Here is a 27,648-nt window from a genome sequence, read left to right on the forward strand (position 1 = left end):
ATGCCAGAATGGACTTTGGCGTGTTGCAGACCAAGGACTAATATTTGATGTTATTATTGCATATGGACTAACGATTTGAAATTTGATCATATAACCAAAATATTTTGCTATGCCCATTTTACCCTTCACATATCATTTGACAAAATAATATCTGCAGTTACTATCTCCGTTAGCTCTGGCTGCATATCCAGCCCCTTCATCTATAAGGTTAATAGTAATGGGTTATGATCACTCTCTGTTCTCTGTTGGACCGACATATCAACAAGTCTGGACCACAGTTCCAAATTAATAAGAAAGTAGTCAATTCGACTACTTCTTGACCCATTATCATAAGTATGCGAGCCCTCACTGTCCGATAATGTTCTCCCTTTAGCAGCCTGATACCTCGCTCCAGACACAAGCTTTTTAGCTGGAGTGCTGCCTCTGTCCATTTTTTTTATCGGTGTTAGTGTTAGCAGTGGAATGCCCCAGTGAGAATCCTCATCGCTACTGAGGGCACCATCCTCATGATCTAGGGGCTCAAAAGTACAATTAAAATTGCCTGCGATTACCATATGATTTTTTCCCATGTGGTTCTCAATAAAGGTATCTAGTAGGGAAACAGTATTTGAAAGTTTCCCGCCCACCATCCCTTTTGCATATACATTAATCACTATTATATCAGGGTCGTGTTTTAAAAAAAAAAAAAAATTGTTATTGTAAAGAAAAATAAACATTGGGCATTCTCAAGGTTTACATTGTACATATCAATCGAGCATAGTTAATAAGGCGATACATAGTGGCCATAGCAGGCTATCTCACTGGAGCATCAATATTGCAATCATTACGTTGATAAAACACAATTTTCCCACTTCAGGACTACCCCAACCCCCCTCCGTATTAATCCGAATCATTATCACTTTCCATCTGTGGTGGTTCACAAATAAATCCTCTATATTCATTCCAGGCTCCCCAAATTTTTTCCCACTTTCGCGGGCATTTCCAATGTAAATATACCGCCTTTTCGGCAACCATCGCTGAGTCCATATCCGTACTCCAGGCCCTAAGCCCCGGCAACACTGGGGACCCCCAAGCCTTAGCTACATTTCGTTTAGCATACATAATACCCAGCGTTGCCCAATCCTGCAGGGGGTTGCTCAGATCATTCGGCTCCCAAACGTTCAATAGACAACGGCGTGGCTCAGGGAGCAGCGAAACATGAACCACTTGAGATGTAGTTCGCATTACCTTGGACCAGTAACCAGCAATCAATGGGCAATCCCACATGGTATGGTAAAACGTCCCCTCCTCCCCGCAGCCCCTCAAGCAGTACTGGTGTGCGATTCTTCCTATCTTATGTAGTGTGACCCTGGTGTAATATATTCGGTGTAGGACTTTCAGTTGTATCAGTCTGAGCCGTGACGACCCAGCGACCTCCTGAGGAGAGGAGAGCGCGGCCTGCCAGTCCGACTCATCAAATTCACCTATTTCCGCAGTCCAGGCCATTTTAAGTCTTTCCATAGGGTCAGGCATCTTATTGACCAACTTACGGTAGACCAACGAGGTCGCCTTTTTCAGCATGTGCTCCGTAAGCAGTCTATCTTCTAAAGGCGTAGATTCTAATATCTTTCCGTCAGCCGGGAGCACAGACTTGAGAGCGTGAGTGATTTGCAGGTAGCGGAAACGTTCCGTCTCCACCAGGTTGAATTGACCCGCCAGCTGGTCAAAGGTGAGAATCGCACCCAGCCTATAGAGGTCTCCAATCGTCGATATACCTATGCGGTCCCAGGCCTCAAAACCCTTACTATTACAGAGCCGACCGAGGCGCCGCGATGCCCAAAGTGGCGTCATTTGTGTGATCATATTCTTACACTTGAGGCGAGCAGAAGCCTGATACCATAACTTTACTGTGTGAGCGTAGGGCCCAACAGGGCCGTCACTCCTCTAGGGTCATAGAGTGCGGCCATCACTCCTCCGCCCCCTAGGTCGTACCTATCTGCTTTAAACGCAGGCTCAGTCTACGGAGCATGGAGCCAGTGATTTATAATCTTCAATTGGGCAGCCCAGTAGTACAACTGGACATCCGGGAGCGCTATGCCACTATCGAACCAACCTTGTACCAACTTTTGCCGGGAAATGCGCGCCGGTTTATCCTCCCAGAGGAGACCAGAAACCAGGGCGTTTATGGACGTAAAATATTTAGGAGGCACGAGAAACGGAGTATTTTCCAAGATATACAGCAAGCGCAGTAGGGTCATCAATTTAAATAACGCTGCTTTACCTAGAAGGGTCAATGGTAGGGTATGCCAATTCCTCACATCTGTGCGGAATCTTTCAAGTGGGGGTATTAAATTGCATGGTAAAAAATCTCCTGACTAGGTGTCACCCACACCCCTAAATATTTGAAGGGCCCATCAGTGATCACCAGGGGGCATCCGTCCTGGAGACACGGTGGTGGCCCCCTGAGAACAAATAACACCGACTTGGACCAATTACCAATTAATTGTATATCCTGAGGCTCGCCCAAAGATCTCACAGATGTTAAGAAGAACCTTGAGTGAACGCCCAGGAAGAGTTAAATAAAGAAGAATATCATCAGCATACAGCGATATTCGGTCTTCCCAGGACTCGGTCCAGCTGAGACCCCTGATCATGGGGTCCCACCGTATCCATGCTGCCAATGGTTCCAAGATCAATGCGAAGATCAGTGGCGATAAGGGACACCCCTGACGCGTACCACGGCCCAGCCTAAAATCCCTGGAGATATGGCCGTTAGCCACAACATGAGCAAGTGGGTTTGTATACAAGAGCTTTACCCAAGCACAAAACCTTGGTCCAAAGCCTAAATGTCGCAGCACCGCAAAGAGATACGGCCATTCGACCATGTCGAAAGCCATTCGTGCATCTAGCAACAGGATCACAGCTGGATCCGACAAGGCTGGGATCTGGGCCAACACCACATGGACTCGCCTTAAATTGAGAGCTGTGCTCCTATTCAGCATGAATCCGGATTGGTCCGGGTGAATAAGTGTCGCCAGGTGCGGGGTCAGTAGTATAGCTATCATTTTGGCCAGTATTTTCGCCTCTGCATTTAACAATGAAATAGGACGATATGATGTACATTCGTCTGGAGGTTTGCCGGATTTCGGTATGGCGATAATCGTAGCCGTCCGCTGATCACGGGGGTTTTCCCCCGCAGCCAAACTGTCCTCAAATATACGCAACAGATGCGGAGCCGCGTGATCCGAGACGCGCTTATAAAGTTCTATGGGGATCCCATTTGGCCCCACGGCCTTGCCGGACTGCAACGAATGAATAGCACCCAGGACCTCATCTACCGTAAAGTCCGATTCTAACAGTTCAGCGTCAATATCTGAGAGGGAGGGCATTAGAATATCCGTAATGTATTTCTGTGCCTCCTCGGAGGACATACCAGAGGAAGGGGTATAAACCGCTTCGTAGTAATTGGCCAGGATGTCTAATATACCCATAGGGGTAGTGCTGACCGTATCGTCCGCAGTGCGAAGCTGCGCTATCGTCCTCTGGGCCCTGTCTTTCTTTTGCAACCATGCCAGAAGTCTCCCTGCCTTATCTCCAACCTCGTATACAATATGCTGAGTACACAAAAGCCGCTGTCTAACCTGCACACGCTGATACTCCGTCACTTCTGCCTGCTTGCGGCACAGCTGGCGCGCAGCCTCCTCAGTAGGATCAAGATCATGTTTGGATTGCAAAATTTCAAGGTCGTATTCTAGTACTTTAAGGTCCTCTTGCACAGTCCGTTTATGATCTGTTATGGAGGCTATCGCCTGGCCCCTGAGCACCATTTTGTATGCTTCCCATAGGACCACCGGCGAATCAACGGAAGCGGTATTTTCTTGGAAGTAGTACTTCGTAGCCGTGACTAGGTCTTTACTGATTTGCGGAATTTGCAAAAAGTGAGGTGAAATTGGGAAGATGCGCCTCCGGGCCCTCACATAGGAGGAATATACCATGGAGACTGGGGAATGATCCGAGACACCCCTCAGGCCTATCTTTACCTCAGTTATATGGGGCAAGCTGTCAGCAGAGACAAAAAAATGATCAATACGTGAGAGACTATTATGTACCCCTGAGTAGAAGGTGTAGCCTCGATCCCCGGGGTGTTTAAACCTCCACCCATCCGTTAGACCCATAGCCTCTACATAGCCCGTCAGCCGCGCTTTATGTAGCCCTGTCACCCTGCTGGGGTGACGGTCAATTCCTTCGTCCAGAACCGCATTGAAATAACCGCCCAATATAAGTTCGCCCTCCGGCAGCGTTAATAAAAATGCACTGAGAGCGGGGAGAGCAACTGAGTGCAGTGTGGGCGGGATATATACCGATACCACATTGAACCTATTTCCCTCCCATAAGCAGGAGACTGCTGCAAATTGTCCTTGTGCATCTTTCCATACCTGCTGTATTATCACAGGAAAGCGTTTAAGCATTAGGATTCCCACCCCCCTGGAGCCAGAGGAGAACTCAGAATGCACTGTCATCACATACCCCCACCGATCCAAAGCCTTACATGTCGAACCCACCAGATGCGTCTCTTGAAGCAATACCAATGCTGTGGCTGCCCTTCGTATATACTGCAACACCAATCCCCTCTTGATTTTATCTCCCAAGCCTCGTACGTTCCAGGTGACCAGGGTTAAAGGAGACACTGGAGCCATGACCGGGGCGGGATCATCTATTATCGGGTCATCCACAACCTCGCTCGCCATTCCAGAGATAACATCCTTGAAAGCCCACTACTGCACCACACATTTGCTCGCCCATATTCTTGAATTGCTGCCCAGAACTAAAACACCAAACAGAATGCAACCAGTCCATCCCTCCCTCCAACATCATCATTTGAATTCGCACAGTGTCACAGTAAGCAATAACTTTGGATTGAGTTGTTTCGAAAACCTTCACCCAACACCCCTCTACCCCCCACGCTGATCCCCTGCCCGTGGACCTCAAACTGCCCACCCCCAAACATATGACAGAGTGCCTATATACTCCCTACCCGTGCTAAACTTGCAGAGGTGATGCGCTCTCACCCGACCCGTGGCACCTCCAATAGCATCAATAAAACAGTATTTGATATTTAGAAGACACAACCCTTAGAACAGTATCATAACATGTCTGTGTTAAACCATAAATCTGACCTGTTACATATCTAGAACTCTTAGTTCCGGCACCCCCGAAACGTCAATGCCCCTCCCTCAAAACCCCAAGATCCTTTAGCTTAATCCCAAACCCAATACTTGCGAGTGATCTCAAGAGTGAGTCCTTCCGTAGGCGAGTAACGTCCCTCAGCCCTGGTCGTCCAGTTCACTCGTTTCCAACACAGTCTCTGCCCTGGAGGCACCAGGTTCTCCACCTCCCCTCCGGTCCGCCCCATCGTGGCAGGTGCTCCTCATGTCGCCGACCCTCGTCCATCCCTCCAGCCATTCCCAAGTTGCCTCCGGGGAGTCGAAAAACCAGGGTTTACCATTCCTCTCCACTCTTAATTTGGCCGGGAAGAGCATAGCGTATCGAATTTCTCTGCTACGCAGTTCCTGCTTCACTGCCTGAAAGCTGCGCCGTTGTGCCTGAACTTGCGCTGTCAAATTGGGGAAGAAAGAGACCTCATAGTTGTCTATCTTCAGCGGGGGACCCGCTCTGGCCGCCTGCAGGATGTTGTCCCTGTCTCTAAAATGAAACACTCTTGCAATTATGGGTCTAGGTGGGGCCCCTACCTTGGGGCGACCGCCCGGCACCCTACGGGCTCGTTCAATGGAAAAATAAGTGGAGAGAGCCTTCGACTTCAGGTGTTGGGTGATCAACTCTTCCACAAAGAGGTCCGCAGCGGGCCCTTCTGTTTTTTCTGGAACTCCGAGAATTCGCTTATCCAACTGCTGTGCCATTTGAGTTTGTTTCTTCTCCAAGATGGACACTTGACGCTGCAGTTCAGAAGTGTCCTCCTGTAGCGCCGCCGTTACCACCTTAAGTTCCTTCACTTTTTTGTTCATTTGTTTGAAGTCTGCACGGAGCAGGGAAACTTCCGTTGTGACAGAGTCCACTGACGTGTGCATGCCTCCTATGGCCGCCATGACGTCATGAAGCGTAGGCTCCTTGCTCGGGGATGGCGACTGCGCCACGGCATCTTTATTCAATCTAGGCGAGTCTCCTTTGTCACCGCCCTTGGTCCAGGCAAATTTGGCCAACTGCGCCTGGGGGGCGCTCTTGGAACCCCTGCCTCCTGTGGCCATCTTCCTTGACGGCATAGAGGACAAAATAAAAGCGTGCACACCGACTGCTTTCACAGCTTGCTATGTTACTGACAGATCGACAGGAGCAACAGTTCACACTGCAAACAATCCGTGGTGCTTCAAAGCCCAGCGGCACGTTCCAGTAGCAGTTACCCCTCAGCATTCACCAGCGCTACACACGCCAGGCGCATTTGTAAACCGACCTCACTTGCGCCTCAGAGTGGGTCATGCAGTGTAAGGTAGCAGATGACCAGATCAGCGTCATCGGCCATGTGGAAACAAGGCGTCCGCAATAAGCACCTCGTGTCCGAAAAGGAAGGAGAGGCAGGTCCATACATTAGATAATACCCCTAAGAAGGGCTTCGGGTTGGAGGGTCAGACCCAAAACGAATCCACTCCGCTCCACCTCGGCTCCGTCGGCGTACAAGGGCCCGAGCAATCCCGGCCTCCAAATATGGAGAGTGTCTAAGGTTCCCCTCACCGCAGTGTCACACAAGCAGGATGGCGCCTTTCACTTTACAAAGTAACAGTTCCAGCAGTAGCACCTGGGGGCAGAGGTACGTCTCACCCGTTCACCGGGGGCAGGGAGGGGGGGATAGCTGCGTCTCATTCCCAGGGTCGCCATCACCAATCATCCACGAGATCACAATGGCAGTAATCCAAGCCCAGTGCAATGCTCCCCGCCGCTGGGTCTCGAGCTCAGGCAGGCCGTGTTCCAGTCAGATTCGGCGCTGCCACCTCAAGTCCGCAGCCCGCTGGCCCCTGCGCCAGCATTCATTGGGGGGGAAGAGGTAGCACATCTCACGTTCTCAGGCGCTCCAGATCCTCCCACGGCGTCCAAAATATCACCGCTCCCCTCCACGCAGTCCTCAGAAGGGATAGCTGCCGATGATCACGGGGGCGGGGGGGAAGTTGACACACGGTATCCCAATCCCCAGTAGTCTATGCAATGTGTCCGTCACTTTGCTGATATTAGGCCCCCGGGCCCCTATTGGTAGCCGCCCCGAGGCTAGCTGGTCCCCTCCTCAGCGCTCTTATGAGGCTCACCTCCAAGGGCGCGCAGTAGCTCTACACAAGAGACCCCCCCTGCCGTCAGGCCGGCAAGGTACGTAGGCATCAGGCGGTGAGGAAGCACTCCTTTAGCTTCTGGCTCTATCGGCCATCGGGAGTCGGTCTCCGGACCTCCTCACTTGTTGCGGGGCATCTCCGCTCCTTATCACACGGGCTGATTGTCCTGGAGAGGGTGAGGGCAGGGAGGGACGGCCCGAAGCACTCCAGATCCCGGTACCCCAGGCCCCGCCTCCAGCGTCCGCCGGCAGTAGACCCCAAAGCCGGGGCCTAAATTCACAGCTGTGCCCGGGTACGGCCGCACCCCACCTCCGTATCGGTCCTCCAGCAACACCCGAGGGCTCCCAGCGGCCCGCCGCAACGCGATATCCGCCTAAATCTCAGCCAGGGGCAGTATACACAGGCAGAAGGGCAATCCCGCATCAGGGCAAAGTCAGCCCTCATCGGAGCCCCAGCTCCGTCTCAGTCCGATGCCGCCATTGTGCCTGGGCCGGTCCTTGGCTCTGCCGGTGACCCGACCTCCTTCACTCGAGATCTCGGGCTCAGCAGTCCTCAGATTGGTCACCAATGGGCGCCTGGCAGCACAGCACGCCGTGTCTGCCAAAATTTATGTCGATCCGTGGGCTGGGTCAGTCTGCAGTGCCACGGGTCTTTCGGAGCACATCTAGAGTGCGGCCATTGCACTCGTCCGCAAACCACGCCCTCCCAGGGTCGTGTTTTGAGCGTATTGTAATAGCCAAGATATAAGGGCTATCCGTTGGTATCTCTTCGACCCTATATCCTGAATGCTGCCTTACCCATATAGTAAGTCCCCCTGAGGGTCTCCCTTTTTGTCCAGCCATGGCGGGTTTCACAAAGTTCAGGTAGCCTGAACGGAAGATTGGACTCTGTGCCCAGGTTTCTTGAAAGGCCCAGATATTGTGTCCCTCTATAAATGATGACCAATCTGTTGACGCTATCTTAGATTGTACACCAGCTATATTCCAGCAGGCAATGGCTATCAATCAATCAATCATTATATTTGTAGAGCGCACAACTCACCCATGAGGGTCTCAAGGCGCTGGGGGAGGGTGGGGGAGGGGATTACTGCTACTGCTTGAACAGCCAGGTCTGGAGGAGTCTCCTGAAGGCCAGCAGGTCCTGGGTCTGTCGTAGGTGGATAGGGAGGGTGTTCCATGTTTTAGCGACAAGGTGGGAGAACGATCTGCCGCCGGCAGTTGCTCGACGGATGTGGGGGGCGGTTGCGAGGGCAAGGTCAGCGGAGCGAAGCTGGCAGTTCCGGGTGTAGAAGGTGAGACGTTCATTGAGGTTTGCTGGTCCGACGTTGTGGGGGGCTTTGTGAGCGTGGGTGAGGAGCGTGAAGGTGATCCTCTTGTTGACAGGGAGCCAGTGTAGGTCTTTCAGGTGGGCTGTGATGTGGCTGTGGCGGGGGATGTCAAGGATGAGGCTTGCAGAGGCGTTCTGTAGTCCAGTCTGCTGGTGATGAGGGTCTGGGTAACTGTCCTTCTGGTACTGGTGGAGATCCATCTGTAGATCTTGTGGCATGCGGAAGGTGTGGAAGCAGGGGGAGGAGACGGCGTTCACTTGCTGGGTCATTGAGAATGTGGTGTCAAGGATGACTCCCAGGTTGCGTGCATGGTTGGTGAGCGTTGGTGCAGCTCCCAGTGCGGCCTGCCACCATGAGTCGTCCCAGGCGGAGGGGGTAGATCCGATGATGAGGACCTCCGTCTTGTCAGAGTTCAGTTTCAGGCAGCTGATCGTCATCCATTTGGCGATGGCTTTCATTCCTTCGTGGAGGTTGGATTTGGCGGAGGTGTGGGCCTTTGTTGAGGGAGAGAACCAGCTGGGTGTCTTCGGCATAGGAGACGATGTTGAGGTTGTGCAATCTGTCGATGTTGGCGAGCGGTGCCATGTAGATGTTGAAGAGTGTCGGGCTGAGGGACGATCCTTGGGGTATGCCGCAGATGATTTTGGTGTCTTTGGAGCAGGATGGGGGAGGCGGACACTCTGGGTTCTGCCGGTGAGGAAGGAGTCCAGTGCTTTGTCGTGGATTCCTGCGCTGTGGAGGCGTGTGCGGAGGATGTGGTGGCAGACGGTGTTGAAGGTGGCCGGTAGGTCCAGGAGGATGAGGGCCGCGGTTTCTCCATTGTCCATCATGGTCCTGATGTCGTTGGTTGCGGCGATGAGGGCTGTTTCGGTGCTTTGGTTGCTGCGGAATCCGGATAGGCAGGGGTCGGGATGTTGTTGTTTTCGAGAAAGGAGGTCAGTTGCCTTTTGATGATATTCTCGATGATTTTCAGCTTTGGGTTTCTTGAGTAGGGTGTTGATCTCGGCATGCTTCCAGCTCTCCTGGAAGGTGGCAGTCTCGAAGGAGTTGTTGATGATCTTGCGGAGATGGGGTCGATGGTGGAGCTTGCTTTGTTGAAGATGTGGTGCGGGCAGGGGTCGGATGGTGAGCCGGAGTGGATGGCATTCATGATTTTGATGGTGTCTTCGATGTTGACGTGGGTCCAGGAGAGCAGGGGGTCGATGTTGATGTGGCTGGGAGGCGGTGCGTCTGAGGTGTCAGTGTCTGTCAGAGGGGCCTGGTTGCTGAAGCCGCCGTGGATGTCTGCGATCTTGTGGTGGAAGAAGGTGGCTAGAGAGTCGCAGAGGTCTTGTGAAGGCGGGATGTCGTTTGAGTTGGACCTGGGGTTGGAGAGTTTCTTCACTATGTTAAAGAGTTCTTTGCTGTTGTGTGCGTTGTTTCAATGCCCTCTTTGAAGGGGGTCCTTTTGGTGGTACGGATGAGTTGGTGGTGTCTGCGGATGGCGCTCTTGTATGCAGTGTTTCTGTCTGGTCTCTGTTCGTGGTGCCACTTCTTCTTGAGCCTACGGCAGGCCTGTTTGGATGCTTGGAGGTCAGCGGTAAACCAGATGGCTTTTCTGTCGGTGCGTCTGTTCGAGGGCTTTTTGATCGGGGCGATAGTGTTGGCGCAGTCGTCGTTCCATTGCCTGAGGTGTCGGTGGTGTCCGTAGGTGGTTTTCCGGCGAGGGTGGTGGCTAGCTGGTCTTCCGTGACTTTGCTCCAGCTGCAGTGGGGGGCCTGTTGTGTGAGGTGGTCCGTGGTAGGCTTCTTGAAGGTGAAGTGGACGCAGCGGTGGGCATTCTAGTGGAGTTCGGTGGTGTGGCTGAAGGTGACCAGGTTGCTGTATATGGGAAAAACAAGGACCCCCTGATAAGGATAAAGTTCCTGGGTCAGGGCAATTGAATTATGAGAAATAAAAAACCCAGGCAACACATATACACTGGCAAAGTATCAGACGAAAGATTAAATAATAAATGATAAAGCACTGAAATTAGCATAAGGTTTCAATTTAATAAATTGTATAAAAATATCATGAACAAAATCATTGATATATAGATTAAAAAAGCAATAAAAAAGTTTTTTTCACAATTGACATAATACAGATGTATGTTCTTTGTTTATATAATCGAGTGATACAATATGGAGATGGTTCCGTCTACGCGTTTCGACACAATAGAAGTGTCTTCCTCAGGACACTACCATCTTGTCACATATATTGTATCTTCAGATGGTATAAAATAGATTGGTTCAGGTGAGTATGGTCAAAGACTCACACCGGATATTCTTTCTCTGAAATACTGCTACTCCACGAACGGTGCGCTCCTTATGCTGTTTGGCTTCCTTACATGGAATCGTGATACCAACGTTTTATCTGAAGTGAAAGACGCGCTATGAGACCGTGCAGCGTAGCCAAAGCCAGGGGGGTAAAAATGTAATTACACTGTTTAAAAAGCTGCGTGGTTAACATGGGCGGCGTATTTTAAAGTTCAAGCTGCTACAGAATCAGGTGCGACTCGTGTTTTCAATTCGGTCCATGTGTGCGTATCGCACAGTGATTCAAGCTCGATTTGTGGTCATGGAGCTTATATTAAAATGGTAACGCTGCTCTGTTAGCAATATAAACGTCGGATAATGCAAGTATCGTATTCCTGAAGAACTGTGGGAGATCTTTTATATAGATGGCGATACAACCAAGGATCTGTTTAAAGGGAGCCGCGTGGTTAGTCGGAGCAGCGCAAAGTGGCGTCTGTTACCTCATGAGGAGAGCTGACTTGGTTGCTGGCAGAGGAGATGGGGTCAAGCGTGTGTCCGGCAGAGTGGGTGGGAGTTGAGAAGAGCGGTTTGAGTCTGAGGTTGCCAAGGTTGTCGAGCAGGGTGGAGATGCTGTCATTGGTGTTCTTGAGGTGGAAGTTCAGGTCTATGAGGCGGATGTAGTCTGTGAAGGCCAGGGCGTGCGCGCTGACGAAGTCAGTGATGGAGTCGCTGAACTGCGGCCGGGGGTTCCTCTGAGGGTGGTGTTGGGGTCGGTATGGATCTGGAAGTGCAGGTGTTAGGCGGCGATAACGTGTCATCGGTGCTGGTCAAGATTCTGAGGGTGTTACTATGGACAATGGCGATTCCTCATCTTGTTCCGGTGGTGCAGTCCCTGCGGGTGATCTTGTAGCCATCAGGGATGGCTATGGCGATGTTGGGTGCCGAGAAGGGGTTCATCCAGGTCTCTGTTAGGAAGGTGACGTCTGGGGAGGTGGAGTCGAGTAGGTCCCAGAGTTCGACTGCGTGTTTGCGGGCGGAGCAGGTGTTGAGTAGAATGTATCGGAGGCTGTTGCGTCCTTCTCCAGTGGGTTTGGAGACTGGTGTAGCTGCAGTTCCGGCAGGAGACGGGTCCATGGGTGTGCTTTGGGGTGGCCCGGTGGCAGTTGTGTGATCGGGCCGGTGTCGAGTGCGTGGAGGGTGCTGGCATTGGGCGTCGTGGCGTTCGCGGGGGCCAGAGGGTCTGGCGCTGGGCACGGTCCAGGCGCAGATTGGCGCAGACAGGCTTGCCTTGATCGTGGTCGCGCAGCGTCCACCATAAGAAGGGGAGGTGGGAGGGAGGATCAGCTGGGAGGAGGGAGCGATTAGGCGAGCCAGGGGGGCGGGGCCGCAGGGGATGCAGCGGTGGGAGAGGAGACGACTGAAAACATTAAGAAGGGTTGAGGGGAGAATGAACAGAGAATGAAATACAGGGGGGAGACGGAAACAGACTACATCACAAATACAATACAATTACAAATGCTACACAGTACAATTACAGCTAAGAAAAGGAAATAACATAATGCAGACAAGGGACAGAGTGAGCAGTGAGTCTCAGACGGGGGCCTGCGGGTGGGGGAGGGCCTCGAACTCACAGCAGCAGCGAGCAATGGAGCAAGGTACACAGGCACAACTGGTGGAGCTGTGCGGCGTGGGGAGCGACCTGCCTACAACAGGGTCAAGGATTGCCTACAACAGGGTCATTATTAGTAAACAGTAAGCCCAATGAATGGCCTGCATGGTGAGTAGGGCCAATAATCTGTTGGCGCAGTTCTAGGGTTTCTATATCTGGCCTAAGCTGCGTCACTTCTGGGGTAGAGAGATCTTCTCTATGGTAATTAAAATCATTCACAAGAAGAAAAGATTTGGTAGCCAGAGCCTTGGTCGCTATTCCTTCTACCAGACGCTGAATAAAGCCCTTCTTAGGCTCTGGCTAGCGGTAGATCAAAGCTCCTTTCCAGCTTTCTGTAGAAGAGAAATTTATTTTAAAAATAGCTAATTCCCTATTCTCGGAAATAGAGGTGTCAATGCATGAAACTTTGATAGTGTTTTCTTTTTTTTAAAACCTTTATTTGTACAGAAAGGATATACAAGGCTGGGCCTACAACCGATCTGGCCGGCCACGACACGTTACAGCAATCAAAAATCACAAAATAGTAGTCACAGAATCAGAGTAAAATTGTACATTCAATATAGTCGCTAAAAGAGAGGGGGAAGTATGAGGAGCTATACGGCCAGCAATCAGGAGTAATATAGGTTAATTTTATATAATATAACGATATGGCGTATGGCAGGCTCAGCGAGAACAAAACAATATCCGGATACCCCGCACAAATCATCAACAGCCAAAGGATAAAGGGCAGCAATGTAGAAATGGCAGTACTATACACATCAGTAGAAGGACAGACGTAGGAAGCACAAATCAATATGCAATCAATAATAACTTGGCGTACCCACCACCCAATAGCACTTGGATACAGAACAGGGGGGCCGGAATAGTAATATCATTAAAACTAGCCCGCCATACTAACCTGGGGAGAAAAAGAAAAGGGGAGGGGAGGAAGAGGGAAAAGGAAAGAAAAGAAGGAAAGAAAACACAGATTAAAAGAAGAGGAATGCCGCGTCGGAACAAGCTCCCCATAGCAAGGAACACACATAGGAACAGGGGAATTGCAACGATGAGGGCATGGGAGTCGCATCGGAAGCAACAGAACTTTAAGAAGAGGAACAGCGACGTCACATATCCCACCCAATCATACCACGGGAGGCAAAGGATAGACGCGGCACCCCCATAAAGATATACAAAAGGGCCATAGAACTGAAAAAAATAAAACAACAAAAAAGACCCAACCCACCCATCCCACCCAGCACCCCTGCAGAAGGCTACGGCCTATCCTCCAAACAGCGCGCCTGTCGCCCTAAACCAGAACCCGAAATATAGTGGAGATAAGAGAGAAAAGAAGCAGAAGACAAAAAAAGATACGGAAACAAAATAGGAGGGAGGAGCATGAGATCAGAAATAAATACGGTCGGCTACAGCCCTCCACCCAACCACACACTACAGTACATGTGTACCAGAACGATATAGACTCGAGTACAATAAAACTTTCAGAGAGGTTTCTCATAGCACTATGAATATGGGCAACTCCGCCATGAATTCGTATACCAATAATCTTTCGGGGGCCATGCATCTCACCCCAATCCCTTCTTCACTGCATTTACCACCCACCAAATAACAGCCTGAAGCGTGCAATACGATGCGAGGCAAGCACACAAATGAAAAAGAGTACGATACAGACGCTGGTCAGAAAGGTCAATGAAAAAGCAAGTGAATAAAAATTCAAGTAAGCAATCCAAATATATCAGCAACAGCAACAGGGGCAATAAAAAACAGGAGTGCAGTCTCGTCGTTCGAAAAGACGGGAGTATACTGGCAGAATAGAAACAAGACCTCATCAAGGTAAAAACAAGCAGCAGTCCGCCATCTTTCTCAGGCACCCGGGGATGATCGGGCCCTCGCACAGTGTCTAAGTCTCCAGTTTCCGAACATCGAACAGGAGATTCTGAAGCCGCCGATGTACAAATCCGTTGGTGGATAGCAGCACCATATTTCGGAGCCATCGAGGGGGGTGAGGCAATGGTATCACCGAGGCAAGAGGGGACCTTGAAGGAGCGTTCACCCAAGATGGCGGTGGATCGGGACAAGTCCTCAGGAGCACCGGGGGCCAAGGTCGCGTGTAAAGATCTCAAGGCAGCAAGAACGTCGCCGATCGTAGGCTCACGTCCACATGGCCATATTTCCGCGCAATCTAGCAACCGGAGATCGCCATCAGGAGGAAATCCACAGCTCCAAACTGCGGCAGCCATTTTGTAAATTCAACCCCTTCTTCACTCTCCGCCACCCCCGGAACAGTCCACAGACGTAGGCCTTTACAGATGTCTGGGGGGGGTCCCGGCAATGACCACCGCGGTGCAGAAAAGAGAGCCCCACCAAGCGGAAGGTCGCCTATGTTCGAGCCGGCGCTCCTCAAAAGTATAGCTCGAGCGCGAGGGTCCAGGGTCGATGGACGGAGCGGCGGCGGGGAAACCCCTTTACACGGTTAGTCCATGGAGCACCGCGCCCTGCACCAGCCTCACGGCCGTCAAGGCAGGCCCGGTTCAGGATCACCGGGGATTTCTCACAGTGGCTCTCTCTCGTGGTGCAGTCTCTTGGCCGGGGCCAACAGTCACCACAACGCCAGGCCGGATCCAATAGGCGAAGCCCCGGTCTCAGCTTCACAAAGGCCCCGGTTTCCGCGAGAGGGCACAACTCCGGATCCACCGCAAGTCGGAGCCTCCAGGTCAGACGGTGAGTGGGAGCGAAGTGTTGCGTTTCTCTTTCTTCGAAAATGTATCGTCTCTGGGCAGGATATGTGAGTCAGGCCAGAGGGCTGACGGAGCCGAGCTACAAGGCGACCATTTCGCTCGCGAGCTTGGCTCCTCCCCCTTGATAGTGTTTTTAAAAACAATAGCGATGCCACCTCCTGTTTTCAAGCCTCTATCAAGTCTCATTAGCTGATAATTTTCAGGAATGGCTAGAGTAATAGCCGGGGAATTTGTGTCATTTAGCCAATTTTCCGTAGGAAAGCATATTTCCTGGGACAGAGGAGTAACAAGTTCCCACATAGAGTGCTTAGCTCATGATCTAACACTACAAAGAAAGTTTTTCCTCTTTATACCAATATTAATGTTGGGAGAGTGTAGTTCTCTACTTGGTACTATAGAAAGAAGAGCAGCAGGTGGGTTGACAGGGATTTTCTCACTGCAAACTAGATTTGATTTTGGTTTATCAGAGTTGATATTCATCCAAGTGTAGCCGAATAACCCATTGCCACATTCACAATAGCAACAAAAGCAAGCCACATGTCCCCCAAGAGCCCAAGGAAAACCATGTAGGCAGTGCAGTTTGTGTAAGGTACCCGGTCTGTAAGATTCACTTTGCTGATGAAAGGAAGTAGAAGAGTAAGAAATTCAGCTGGGTTTATCACCCTTTTCCTCCAAAGTACCAGGCATTCTGGCTCCTGGCGATGTCCAGGCACGGATGGGCACAGACGGGCTTGCCTCATGTGTGCCCGCTGCGTGTCCGCATCAGCTTTTTATAGCCAGTCAAACTAGACGGCTACCATAAATGGGTGCCCAAGAGACAGAAAACGTAGAAACTAGACAAGAGACTTTCTCGTCCACAAACAGTCAAAGACTGCGGTGGAATAGAAAGCAAAGGCAGCGCAATTAGAACAGTAGCCAGGGATAATCCTTTCAAATATAGTCAAAATACAGAAAATATGTTTCAGGGCACCACCACAAAAAGACAGTGTCGAGGTCCGTTGTTTTAATGGGTCCGTTTAAATTGTGTAAATAAGCTACAATGAACATAGTGCTTGCCTGCGCTGAGTCCAATGTCCAATGACTTCAAAAGAATCTAATTACTGCAATTAAGCTAATTTACTCAAATGAATGTATTCGGAATCTGCCCATTCAGGGCTATGAATACTGGAAAGAAAACATTGATGAGAAAAGTATTTGGGGAACAAAGTTTTGGCAGATTCCAGGAAAAGTGGGGTTATTTGGGGCATGTATTATACCTAAAGAAATGGTTTTCTTGAATAAAACTAGCCAGCAGACTGCCTGTCCGGGATTCGGTACCATGAAAGACTATGAAAAAACTTCTAAACCAAAAATGAATTTAACTTTGTTTAGTAATTTGCGATCACAAATTAATATTTCTGATTAAATTATCCAAAATGGAACATTTAATTCCACTCAATTTCCTTCTGAAGGTTTGGCCCTCCAGCACTTTGATTCTAATACCTGCATGCATTGATTTCTTTCCAGCACCCCTGACCCCAAAGCTATTTGACCTTATCCAAGATATAGTACACAAACACCTATAGTAGTTACGACATATGCGTAGGCAAACTCTGCCAATGCTGTTTAGCACGTTCCAACATTTCGGCCATAAAATAATGTTTATCTCAAATCAAAGGAAACATTGATTTCTCAGACTTCTTCTGGTACCACATCCCACTAGAAATAGACATTTTATGGTAATAGGAATATATGCCATTTATAAAAGATGTAACACATTTTCAACAAAAAAAGAAGCTTCAGAAAGAATTAGGCAAATAGATCAGGAAAACCTGGAAACAATTTTTAAAGTTATCGACAATGGTATTTACCTGCTGTCCAAGACAGTGTATTCATAAATATCACATTCTATCCTCCTCAGCCTTATATCTCCTTACAGGAGACTTACATCTGTTAAAATATGGTCAGACTCTGCTAAGAGCTATTGTATAATTAAATTGGCATTACAAACACTCAGGTCAGGCTTTGTGCCTGGGCAGCTTCTAAACAAAACAGCTATTTTTTTAAACCATATAATTTGACCCAACACAGAAAACAAGGGCGAAAAAAAGAATCCTCATATACTTTGCTGAGTATTAAACACATGGAAGAAGCACCATTTTTAGTCGGATAGCTTCTACCTTTCACCTGGCTAAAACACAGCATTATTTCCCTACCAATATCAACCTTTTATTTTCACTACTGTCAGAAATATAAATCATTGGGCTGGTACAAAACAATGCACAGTTCACGTCCATTCATGAAAGTTACCTTTCTTCTACATGTGTTTGAACAATGATGACCCTGTGTTTACTAGTACATCCTGCTATAGAAACTCGTTAGGCCACTTCCTTCTGTGTGATACAATTTTCTTGCATGGAATGGGTAGAGCTTTGATGCCAGGGTTATGTTCTGTTTTATCAGTCACTCCTACTAGATTCAGCCCCACACACCATGAACTACTGTACAAGGGTAGTTAATGTTACATGCTGTGTCTTAAAACCGGGCCAACCTTAAATACACTATATGATATTGATATGTCCTCAGATGAGGATTAAAAACAAAATTCCAATTTACCACTGAAACTGTATCAAAGGACTGAAGATTTTTCTATGAACTATTTTTATGTTTTTCTTTTTCTTTTTAAGGCAGCATAATTTTTATTGGCATATTCAATATCATGCCTGATCTGTTTAATCACCAACATGCATCCCTCTTAGCTAACAAATATGCTTTTACAATAATGCATATGCTATAATGTTTTACTGTTCTATTGCCTGAAACATGCAAGGCTTAAAGAAACAAATTTATGCATAGCTTACTGCATGTATTCTTTCTGTTTTATGCAATCATTCTTTTATGATGGTGCGTTGTTTAGGTTACCTCTTATCCTTCATATTTGTATATTAAACATTGTATAAGATCCATGTTCTGAGAACTTGGATTTCCCTCTAAATTAGATAAATACCCATACCACAATTCAGACGTACAAGCTGGCGATGACATAAAGACATATGATCCGGCTCCATTTTTAGTAGGCCGCAACTCATTTTCTGCTTTTTGCAATGTCTTTAACATGTCTGCCTTTGAAACAGATGTTGTGTTTCCTTATCTTTCCAAGAACTCTGAAAGAGACAAGTCATTTAGATGTAGACATCAGCAAAACATCTGATGCGACATCAGACCGGAACAAGTGCCTTGTATGCCTTAGGAATCTTTGATTTAGCCAATAAGCTCAAGATGCTAGTCACCCTGTCTATCTCAAAGGTTTTGATATACCTTCTCTGGACATTCACTCCACACCACACAGTTGGTGGTAATATTCACTTATGCTGGCCTCAGTAAGCTCTCCCCTCAATATCTTCAGCAGAGCTTGTCTCATATTCATAAGGTAACTTCCACTGCAATACATTTTCCAAAAGTAGTCACTTTCAACGCATCCCAAAGTATGTTCTTACTTACCGCATCATAAATATTCAGTCAAAGATATTTTTTAATGCCATGCTCTATTAATTTCAAAACTAGGATATTTTTTAGTAGGGTGTCGCTAAGCCACCACATTACTACGTTCCTGCTCTCCCCGTGTCCAATCCACAGAGCAAACAAGAAATCCACCCCCCCAAGCTGTGGCAGTAGTAGTCTGTCAAGCACAATATGATCTATCCTTGCATTGCTTTTGTGGGCTGCATTGTAATGGAAAAAATCCACTTCGGTATCTGTTCTGAATTTAGTCCGTTCCGCACTAATGACCAAAATTGATCTGGTGAAAGCAAAATCTTGCATTAGTTACAGTACTTTTGAAGTTATTATTAATAAATTATCTTTATTTGTGTTTTGAAGAGCCAGAAGAATACACAAACGATGATACACTTGCAGATGAAGAAGATACAAAGATCAACCCTACCCAAGAATCTGAAGAGTTGCCTATTGAAAATGCTGTTGGATCATCAGCTAAAAGTAAGCACAGCCCCAACTTATCCCATAGGCATTCCTAGGGCATTCCCGGTAGACATTCTTTTTTACTTGTTTGTTGTCCACCCTATTTGTGGGGTGGCTGAGAAATTGTGTCTCACTATGTGGTTTGCAATTAAGGTTGGGAGGAGGATTGTCATTTTAACCTCCCAGTATCCTCCAAATCTGCCCAAACAAAGTTTTAGTCCATGGAATTTAGTTATTGCCTCCCTTAATTAAAACATTTTAAAGGATGTTTTGTGTATCCCTTCTCATATGGCCATCCACATTTCTCGGTAGTAGAAAGATTAATTTAGATGTTTCGTGCCTAAATATAACACTATTTGCAAGAAATATATTAATAGAAATATGGCTGTGTCATTCATAGTTTCATAATTGAATATTTGCTGGTTAGCACATGACCTACTGTAGTAGCGTAGGGACTCTTGTTGATGTAGTGGAGTATTTCCGGATGTCATGTAATTGATACTAAATTGCATTATATCGTATTTTAGATTATATTATGACTGCTGCTATGGCATGTGCTTACACCAGTTCCACAAGCTGAACAACGAAACTATCTATCAGTCTTGTAGCTGTCTTCTCTGCTCTATCTTTGTTGTAGGTTGATGACTGACTCCTTTTGTAACTTTCAGTAGCCTTTGAAGCACTGCTAGGGTTAATTAAAAAAAAATCTTTTCCAGAAAAAGATAAGAAGAGAAGAGACAGAAAATCAGTATCTTCCCCAGAACAAGAAGGACCTGATGCTCCATCTACAGATGTGGTGTCTTCATCAAGGTCCGCAGGTGCTGAAGATCATTTGGAGGACATCCAATCTGAGGAAACAGTGGATCAAACCCCATTGACAGTAAATACTCCTAGTTAACAACTGTTATTGAAAATGTTTACTGTTTTCACAAAGAGAATCAACTGCTTCATGCCAGACATATTTATTTTCCTATTTACTTCTACAAAAATGCCTAAAGTAATAAAGTGCACACCTCGCTGCAAGGGCAATGGACCACATTTAACAACAGAAACTACAGAACACTAACTAAAAGCATGCAATTTAGAGTTGGGTGGATTTGGAAAATCCTCTGGTTTTTCTAGGTAGTGCTAACTCTGGAGGAAAATACACTGGTGTAGAGTCCTCCACCATAATATCACTGTGTTGGAGCGAATTCTTGATTTAGCACTCCCACCATAAATTATAAGATCTTCAATTACTATCAAACTGTAAATCATACACAGAACCTTATGAATTGGTAGTTTATTTTCGAAATGTAACCATAAACACTGCAAGACTATCCAGGGTTCCATGAAAAAGGCATAATCCATATGCTCAGATCAATCGCCTGTAACAGTACCAGCGCAGTTCTCTATGAAGATTGCAAATCTGCACATACATAGCAGATAGCTAGACATTTATGATGGCTAAATAATTCCTAAAAACTCTAGGCATATGACATATCATAATGATATAGAAGGTAGTCTACCACTTTTTGTTGACACAGCTACAGCATATAGATTTTTCAGTCATCCTGCTGCTTTTGAATTGCACCTTGTAGGTGAAATGAGTACACTGACCACGAAGATAATTGTTGCCAATGGGAATCACGGAAAGCAATACTTTTCTTTGTTGACAATTTCTAGACCCTGCCCAAACTTTCCACCTGAATTCTCCTGGAAAGAAATTCCTAATTTGACTTCCAGGTGGAGGAAGGTTTTCAGGCCTGATTTGGTTTTGGACGTAAAAAAATTTCTTTAATTTACTGACTATATTGATATTGCGGTGGAGGAAATTCCACTAGTGATTTCGCCTCTGGAATGTAGAACTTCTTCATAAAGATCATGCTAAGCGTGTTAATACTCAGGCTACTAATCTGCTGCATACACTCTGCTTGTTTGGTCTTTTGGGAGCACCTGCAAGCTGTTTTGCTTCTTCATTAACCTGAGCAAACCAGTCCCTATCTCAGTTTTTCTGCAGTAGTTCCTACAGATCAGATTAAGGTGGTAAATAGTAGTGGCTGTTTAATTACCCACTACATTCCAATTACAAAACATATACGGGCACATGCATCAACGATAATTGCATTCGCAAACGGTGCGAATCGCAATTTTCGGCCGTTTGCGAATGCAATTATCAAATTTGCAATGCATCATGTATTTCGCAATTTTAGGAATCGCAATCATGTTGCGATTTCTAAAATTGCAATTGCATTTCAGAAATCGCAATTTCAGATTTATGAAATGCAATGCATGATCATTTTTAAATTGCAAATGATCAATTTGGAAGGGGTAAATTAGCATGAGGTTGAACCTCGTGCTAATTTACCGAAATCCTTCAAACATGCACAAAAATGCATTTTTGAAAGTTGCATTTTACACACACACACATGTCCTTGGGACGTGTGTGTGTAAATTGCAGTTAAGTTTAATTTCAGGGGTGCAGGGAGGGGTTCTTTGGACCCCCCCCTGCACCCTTGAAATTGCATTTTCAATTTGCGATTCGCAAATTGAAAATCGCAAATTGTAAATCGCAATTAAGGAAAAATACCGAATCGCAAAAAAAAAAATGCGAATTATTCATGCATTGCCGTTTGCGAATCCTTAATTGCGATTCCTTAATTTTCGCAATTAAGGATTTGCAAACGGCAACATGTATGCATGTGGCCGATAATGTCTCAAATTTATAAATCATCAAGATCAGCACACCTTCACTGGGTTATTGCATAAATCGAAGTTTACTGGTGCTAAAACCCCTTTTCAATTCAGTTTGCTTTTGCTTTTAATGATGATGCAAGTAATTCTTCATCACATGCATTGCAAATTAAGGTCCATTCTTTCACAAAGAGTCACCCAGTATCCATTAAAATCCAATTTCTTCTCACCAACATGTGTTTGGCTTCAAAGACATACACCATCTTGGAACATCATCAAGGCTGCATTCTTTTTACACAAAAATTATTTTATCCAGTTTTACAAGGGAACAACAGTAACTACATACAATAACATTCCTCAAATATTTTCATTATTTTGCTAATTAAAAATGTACATTTGTACATGTTTTTCTCTTTGTAATTACATGTTTCTGATCGTAGAAGTTGCACAATAACAGGAGAAGTAGACTTCAGCCTAAGGATCTGCTTTACACCTCAAACATCCGATTGCTTTTTTAATCTGAAGGCACATATCTTGAACTCGTTTTAAGAACTGTGGCCAACGTATTTCTGTGATAAGCTTAAATTAAGCATGCGTGTTTTCTTTCAGAAAACTATTATGAAGACGATTTACCATTCAACACTTTTTGTGGCTAAAAACAATGTTCCTGATAAATTCATGGATGCACATATTTTGTATTTTCTCAGGAATACACAAGGTAAGATTCATACAAAAAAAGTATAAAAGTTTGACCATGAATTCACAGTGATGCATTAAACGTTTATTTCAAAATTTAATGTGGTTCATAAATATCTAGATTTCCACCACAGTTCATAGATTTGACTGCAGTTGTCATCCACGGTTACATTTCTGCTCTCAAATTGATGTATTCTCCCTGGGCTCTGCAATAGTGTCTCAAATACCAGAGCGGACTCTTATTCTGAGATTGCTTCCACGTGGAATGCCCTTTGGGAGATGTTCTTGCTTGATGAATTACCACTGTGTCGAATTGCAATACCCTTTCCAGTGCAAGCCACTGTGGTGTTTGTTCTAGGTTCCTCATTCAGAACGCATCACAAATTCAGCAGAGCAGTAGAGGTGTCCAGTAATTTGGGTTTCTAGACATTTTTAGGTATAACTGTATCTATGACTTATATCTATAGTATAGAATCACCTACATACCGCCAGGCAGATGGACAGACTCATATTCATAAAGAAAGCTAAGAAGGCAGTAACTAAACATAACCTTGTCTTTCCTAGATATACCCTTCAATCCCCCGCCCCACTCAGGTCACCACTAAGATCACAGTGCTACAGGCACGTTATCAGTTGAAACCTCCAACAAGTCAGCTAACACAGATCCCATTTTGCCCTGTAGAGGCTGTGGTGACACTTCCGCTGGTATCCTCATTGCGCAGAAATTGTTACTCCTCCTCATGTCATCTATAATTTCTCAATCAATTAATCTATCAATCAATCAATCAATCAGGTGTTTGTTAAGCGCGACTACTCACCTGTAAGGGTCTCAAGGCGCTGGGGGGGGGGTCGCAGGTTCCAGTCCATCAAGAAGGGGGTCTGTCGAAGAGCCAGGTTTTGAGGTTTCTTGCGAAGATGGGGAGCGATGTTGTCTGTCTGAGGTGGAGCGGAAGGTCGTTCCAGGCTCTGGCCGCGCAGAAGGAGAAGGAGCGACCTCCCGATCTGGTCTTCCTGGTGTCGGGGACCACAGCGTGGGAGAGCTGGGCTGATCGTAGGGTCCTTTGGGGTGCCTGGAATTTGAGTCAGCTGTTCAGGCATGCTGGTCCGGTGTTGTGGAGGGCCATGTGAGTGTGGGTTAGCATCTAGAAGGTGACTCTAGCTTCGATGGGGAGCCAGTGGAGGCTGCGTAGGTGCTGTGAGATGTGGCAGTGTCTTGTCAGGTTGAGGACCAGTCTTACAGCTGCGTTTTGGATGTTCTGTAGCTTGCGGGTGAGGTTTTTGTTTATTGCGTCATAGAGTGCGTTTGCGTAGTCAAGCCTGCTGGTGACTAGGGCGTGAGTGACAGCCTTTCTGTGTTTGAGGGGGATCCCTTTGAAGGTCTTGCGTAGGAGGCGGAGGGTTTTGAAGCAGGAGGACGAGACAGAGTTGAACTGGAGGTCCATTTTGAGCTCTGAGTCCAGGATAATTCCCAGGTTATATGCGTGGTCCGTGGGGATGGGCGGGCTTCCGAGGGTGGGGGGCCACCATGTGTACTTGGTGTTTAGTTGTAGGCAGCTGTTTTTCATCCATTTGGCGATGGCTTCCATGCCTTCTCAAAAGTTGTGTCTGGCGGTGTTGGGTTTGTTGTATAGGGAGAGGATGAGTTGGGTGTCGTCTGCTTATGACACAATGTTAAGTCCGTAGGTTCTGACGATGGGAGCGAGCGGAGCCATTGGGATGTTGAAAAGCATAGGACTGAGGGAGGATCCCTGGGGGACTCCGCAGGTGGTAGGTGTAGGGTCCGAGAGGAATGGGGGGAATCTGACCTGCTGCGTGCTGCCGGAGAGAAAGGAGCAGATCCAGTCGAGAGCCTTGTCTTGGATCCCTGCGTCGTAGAGTCTGTGTATTAGGGTGCAGTGAGAGACTGTGTCGAACGCCGCTGAGAGGTTGAGGAGGATGAGGGCTGCTGTTTCTCCTTTGTCCAGTAAGGTGCGGATGACCTCTGTTGAGGCAAGGAGGGCGGTTTCCGTACTGGGTTTTTGTCTGAAGCCGGATTTGTGGGAGTGAGCCTTTTCAGGGGCCCACCTGGTGCAGGGGTTCACCCTTTTGCGCACTGGTCCTTTAGACTGACAAAGTAGAGATTGACATGGAAGCTGTAATATTAAAGAAATAGTTTATTAGGACTCGTGTGTGGAACTACATCAGTACATAACCTTAAGTCAATGTATGAGGCGGCACATGGAGTACAGAAACCATGGGCCTTTTATATTGTGACATTCGCAGTGTAAGCATGGAGGTTCAAAAAGAGGTGGTACAAGTGTACACACAAATAACTAGTTACATACAAGGATACATCAGAATCGCTTAGTCAACAGGGTGGGAGGAATTACAGAACTGCTGACATCAGTTAAAATAGCCTGACAGTTAAATCTGTAACAGGTGCATTCTAGCAACTACAGGTCTTTCTGAGCATGTGCAGTGCTCTGACTCTGTGCTAAAAGAATTAACTATAGATGATGACTCAGGCAAAATAGTCTTTTCCATAGGCATGTTTATCTCGACGTTTGAACAAAAAAAATGCAGATGGAGCTCTAAATTCCTGGGCAGCCGTTGGTTTCTTCACTGAGAGTTTAGAAGGGTGTCACTAAGAAAAAGATTCCCCCCTCCTACCCCCCCCCCCCGGTCGGCTCAGCCTTTCACTGACTCAGGACAGTTGTTCAACCAGTCTCTTTCAGCAATGCAGTTTCTCTTCGGGGTCACAGCTGATATCGAGATGCACCAGGGATCGTGTGGTCCGGAAAGACTTCCTCAGGTTCTTCAGGTGATATGGCTTTGCCTCTCTCTGTGTCCAGGATATCTCGAAAGTTGGTGAGTGCAGCGGGCTCCACCAGGGCAGATGGCACTCTTTTGCAGTGCATGGAGTGGACCCAATTTTTCCTATTGGTGACTCGGACTGCAGTTCTGGTTGCCAGGAGCACCTGCTCTGGGCCGCACCACCACCGTTTCAGGCTTTTCGACGTCTGAAAAACTTTGACCATTTCCTGGTCGCCGGGCCGTAGATTATGGCCATCACCTTGCGACCTGTCAGGAAGAGCTTCTCGAACCTGTTGATGAATAGAAAGCAAGCTGTCAGTCAACTGAGACAGATAGTCACTCGTCAAGACACAAGGTACTTCATTTATAGGGCGTGGCTCAGGAATCCCCCAAATGTTCATGGTCCTTCCAAATACCACCTCATACGGTGTAAGGCCAGATCGTTATGTGGCACCGATCTAATTGAAAGCAGGGCAAGGGGTAGCGCATCAGGCCATTTCAGAGATGTGGAAGCCTGTATTTTAGCCAATTTAAGCTTGAGGGTGGAATTGGATCATTCCACTAATCCTGCTGATTGAGGGTGGAAAGCAGCATGGAACCTCTGCCTAATTCCCAATCCTTTCAAAACATACTCAACAACTTGCCCAAGGAAATGAGGTCCATTGTCACTCCACAAGAGTCGGCAAACGCCGAATCTGGGGAAGAGCTCATTTAGAAATACCTTTGCTGTAGTAAGAGCTGCATTATCTCTCATAGCGTAGGCCTCAATCCACTTACTAATGGCACATACCACCTCTAGGACATACTTCAGGTTATTATAGCGTTCTAGCTGGATGTAATCCATTTGCGAAACCTCAAAAGGTGCAGTTGATGTGGCAAACCCTCCTGTTGGAGTTTGTGTTCCCTTTCCAGGGTTATATTGGAGAAAAAACAGACAAGTCTGGACTATCTTTTTAGCTGTGCCAGCAATTTCTGGATGATCCCACACTTGCATAAGTAGCTTTGCTATTGAGGATGCTCCAACATGTGCCGGCCCATGTGACATGTGAATAATAGGGTGTAAATATGCTGTGAGCAATCTCCATGTGGTCATGTCTTTATTTCTCCAACAGCCCTCATCATCCAATGTTCCCTCCTTAGACCATTGGTCTAATTCTTCAGCAGAGGCAGATCGCTGAATGTCCAGTACTTCTTGCCTGGCATCATGCCAACATTTAGGCTGTGATTTAAACACGTACATAGATGTAGTGCTTCACTGCATTGCAGTCTCACGAACTGTGTGATCTGCAAAGGCATTACCCTGTCCTATTTCATCAGTCACTTTCTTGTGTGCACTGCATTTAACAATCGCTATTTTCTTAGGATATGTCAAAGCAGTAAGGAGATTATGCAATAATTCTCCATGGTCTATTTGTGTCCCATGAGATGTAAGAAAGCCTCTTCCCTGTCAGAGTAGCCCAAAATCATGAGCCACTCCAAAGGCTTATTGGCTATCGGTGTAGATGTTAACAGAGAAGTCACACGTCCTCGTTAATGCTATCAACTCAGCTGCCTGAGCTGACTTCTGTGGGATGCGAGCTGTCTCAACTACCGTCTGAAGGGTTGTAATTGCATATGCAGCTGATGTCGTGCCATCTGGTAGTTTCAAATAGGACCCATCAACCCACAATTTTCCATCAACACTTGAAAGGGGCGTATCTTGCAGGTCAACACAACCCTTTGTCTGTTCCTCAGTAAGGAATATACAGTCATGGGACTCTTGTGACTGGGACTGAGTAGCTGGGAATGACAATAGAGTAGCCGGATTAAGAGTCGAACAACTTTTCAAGAGCATCAAAAAGGCATCAACTGATTGAGGTACTAACACAACCAATCTATTTGACAAAACTATCCCCTCACTCTGACGTATGGGCACAGCTGCCGCTACCACAGAGCGAAAACACCCAGGCAACGCACGAGCAACTGGATCAAGTACAGTTTAAAAATATGCACAAGGATGCTGCTTATCACCATGTGTCTGGGTTAAAACCGAGAGCACACAACCGTCCCTCTCATGTACATAGAGTGTGAAGGCCTTAGTGTAATCTGGAGTGCCTAATATTGGTGCAGAACATAGAGCTTGACACAACTGTTGGAAAGCATTGTGGCATTCAGTAGTCAATGGGAGGGGCATTGGAGTATATTTAGTCAAAAGGGCCAACAAGGGTTTAACAATGTG

General features: G+C 47.1%; 1 protein-coding gene across 2 annotated transcripts in view; it reads left to right on the forward strand.

The window, feature by feature from the left end:
* Positions 1-27,648, forward strand: part of DNAH10 (dynein axonemal heavy chain 10) — a 2,445,728-nt gene that overhangs the window by 177,127 nt on the left and 2,240,953 nt on the right. For both annotated transcript variants that reach the window (XM_078667623.1, XM_078667624.1), the window contains exons 2-4: positions 19,170-19,286; positions 19,985-20,148; positions 22,551-22,659. In XM_078667623.1, coding sequence (XP_078523749.1) covers positions 19,170-19,286; positions 19,985-20,148; positions 22,551-22,659 — 390 coding nt within the window. The remainder of the gene's footprint in view (positions 1-19,169; positions 19,287-19,984; positions 20,149-22,550; positions 22,660-27,648) is intronic.

Source organism: Lissotriton helveticus, chromosome 11, assembly GCF_964261635.1.
Source record: "Lissotriton helveticus chromosome 11, aLisHel1.1, whole genome shotgun sequence".
NCBI classification, from domain to species: domain Eukaryota; kingdom Metazoa; phylum Chordata; class Amphibia; order Caudata; family Salamandridae; genus Lissotriton; species Lissotriton helveticus.